Below are 2,556 nucleotides of genomic sequence, written 5' to 3'. Positions count from 1 at the left end.
GTGTGTGTGTGTGTGTGTGTGTGTGTGTGAGTGCGAGAGTGAGTGTGTGTGTGTGTGTGTGTGTGCGCGAGTTTGTGTGTGTGTGTGTGTGTGTGTGTGTGTGTGTGTGTGTTACTCACACTCCTCCTCTTTGGGGTCGAGTTGAGTGACGCTGATTGACAGGCGGTCGACTCTCTCCTGAAGTGAATTCACTCGAAATGAGAAGGAATGAGCTTCATTAAAGAGCTCGCCGAACAAATCCTCCGCATATTTACCTGAACACACACAAACCAGCGGCGGATTATAGACACACACGCCGAATCAAAACTAACAGTACTTTATTTTCATCATAATTAACCTCAGTTTTAGTTCTTCTCATGATTCTAAATGTGATTCTCATTACTGTAATAAAATGAGTAAATGATCAAATTAATTTTTATTTAAATCAGCATCAATTTAAGGCAGTTCAACAAATGTTATCATAATGAATAAATATTGTAATACATAATAAAAAATTATGAAAAACAAATTAGGCAACAAAAAGTTAAAAAAAAAAAAGTTAACAGAGAGAGATAATAATAACTCGATCTCGATCTCGACTGCCGAAACTCGACTAAATCATACGAAAAAAAAAAACATCATAACTGTATATTTTCTGTATACTTGTGTCGCTTACAATTAAAGTCATTTTCTGATTTTATTTTTTGCAACGTTACTTGGCAATATTTTAAAGATATTATTATTATTATTTTGTTTATTTATTTTTTTGTATTTTGCATGGTCTGTTATTGGAGTAGTGTCACCCTGGTGGGAGTTTTAACTCCTATTCCCCCGGGAATAAAAATAAATGAATTAATAAATAAATAAATAAATATAAATACAATTTAAAAAAGCATTCAGTCGATGCAGAGACCTATAGTGCGGGGGAATCCCCCATCTCCCCACCCTCTGAATATTATGTATCATAAAGTAACTCCATCATTTGGCGGGTTTTACTCGGAAAAGCAGCTGTTTTCTAGCATTCGAATAACTACCTGAAACTATAAAAGAAGGATTGGAGATGAATTTCATTTACAAATAGAGTAGGAACGTGCATACTTTTTAATCGCCACAGTGTTTTCCTCTTTGAGTGTGTCTTAAAAGCTATGAGGAGGGGGGCTTAATCTTATCACTCAGCATACCTGGTTACAAAAGTCACCGCTCGCCACTGATATAAATATATAAAATAAAATATAATAAAAATGTTTCATGGAAAATTCTAATTCTCTTTTCTTCCAATTCTTATTTTTTCCAGTACAACAATTGTTATCATTTAATGAATAAATATTTCACAATTTAAAATACAAGTTAATGACTTCTATATATATATAGAGAGAGAGAGAGAAAAATAATACGATTTATGAAAAATTCGATAAAATGATGCATATCAATTATATAATATTATATAGTATATCGTATTAAAAATAAATAAATAAATAATGAAAAACAAATTAAAGTTAATAAATTAAATTAAATAATAAGATGTATTTATTATTAGTTTTATGCTAAATATAAATGTGACCCTGGAGCACAAAACCAGTCATAAGACAGCTTTAAAGATCAAAGACAATTTTTTATATAACTCCGACTGGATTCGTCTGAAAGAAGAAAGTCATATACACCTAGCATGCCTTGAGGGTGAGTAATTTATGGGTGAACTAACTCTTTAAAACTGCTTTTGTGCTCCAGGGTCACAAATAATTACACTACACTATTGTACGCCACTGCAGATGTGGCATATGAAAAGTGCTGTGGATTTGGAGCCAGAAGTCTGTGTTTGTGGAGAGCTGGACTCACTCAGGCTGCTCAGCTGTCGGATCACGTTGGCCAGAGAGATGTTGGTCACACACTCCAGCTCGTTCTTGATGCTGTGTGGCAGAGCTGTGTGACACAGGTGACGAGGCTCGATACTGCGCTTGACCAGCGGCATCCTGACGCTCTCGCTCGCTCACCACACCTGAGAGAGAGAGAGAGAGAGAGAGAGAGAGAGAGAGAGAGAGACAGAGAGACAGAGAGAGAGAGAGAGAGAGAGAGAGAGAGACAGACAGACAGAGGGAGAGACAGAGAGACAGAGAGAGAGAGACAGAGAGAGACAGACAGAGGGAGAGAGACAGACAGACAGAGGGAGAGACAGAGAGAGAGAGAGAGAGAGAGAGAGACAGAGAGAGACAGACAGACAGAGAGAGACAGAGAGAGAGAGAGCGGTGAGAATCAAGCTCAGACAGAAATAATCACATTAAGAGCGAAAGATTCCACAAATCAGTTCACAACAATCTCACACTGAACCATCAGAGCCAACAATCACAGACTTTACACTGTCTGTTCAACATTATCTGTTGAAATAAATAATGATATTATATTATATTAAGTAAAAATCATATTTTTAAATTTGCATTTCTATTGCAACTAGTTACATGCTGTAACAACCCTAATACTATAAAAAAACTTTCTGCAATCTTTATTTAATTAATTTTTATATACCATTTTTACACACACACACACAGACAGACTCTCTCTCTCACACACACACACACACAC

The 2,556-nt window shown here is 35.9% G+C and overlaps 1 protein-coding gene across 1 annotated transcript in view; it reads right to left on the bottom strand.

Annotated features, from left to right (window-relative positions):
• LOC107556997 (wiskott-Aldrich syndrome protein family member 1-like) overlaps nt 1–2,556 on the bottom strand; it is an 87,610-nt gene that overhangs the window by 34,356 nt on the left and 50,698 nt on the right. Inside the window, exons 2-3 of the mRNA XM_016240278.1 lie at nt 1,816–1,975; nt 120–254 (exon numbers count right to left, since the gene is read on the bottom strand). Of these exons, the coding sequence (XP_016095764.1) occupies nt 120–254; nt 1,816–1,948 (268 nt within the window). The 5' untranslated portion in view covers nt 1,949–1,975. The remainder of the gene's footprint in view (nt 1–119; nt 255–1,815; nt 1,976–2,556) is intronic.

The sequence above is a fragment of the Sinocyclocheilus grahami genome, unplaced genomic scaffold, assembly GCF_001515645.1.
Source record: "Sinocyclocheilus grahami isolate Dianchi unplaced genomic scaffold, SAMN03320097.WGS_v1.1 scaffold587.1, whole genome shotgun sequence".
In the NCBI taxonomy this organism is placed as follows: domain Eukaryota; kingdom Metazoa; phylum Chordata; class Actinopteri; order Cypriniformes; family Cyprinidae; genus Sinocyclocheilus; species Sinocyclocheilus grahami.
This window is presented reverse-complemented; position numbering and strand designations above follow the sequence as displayed.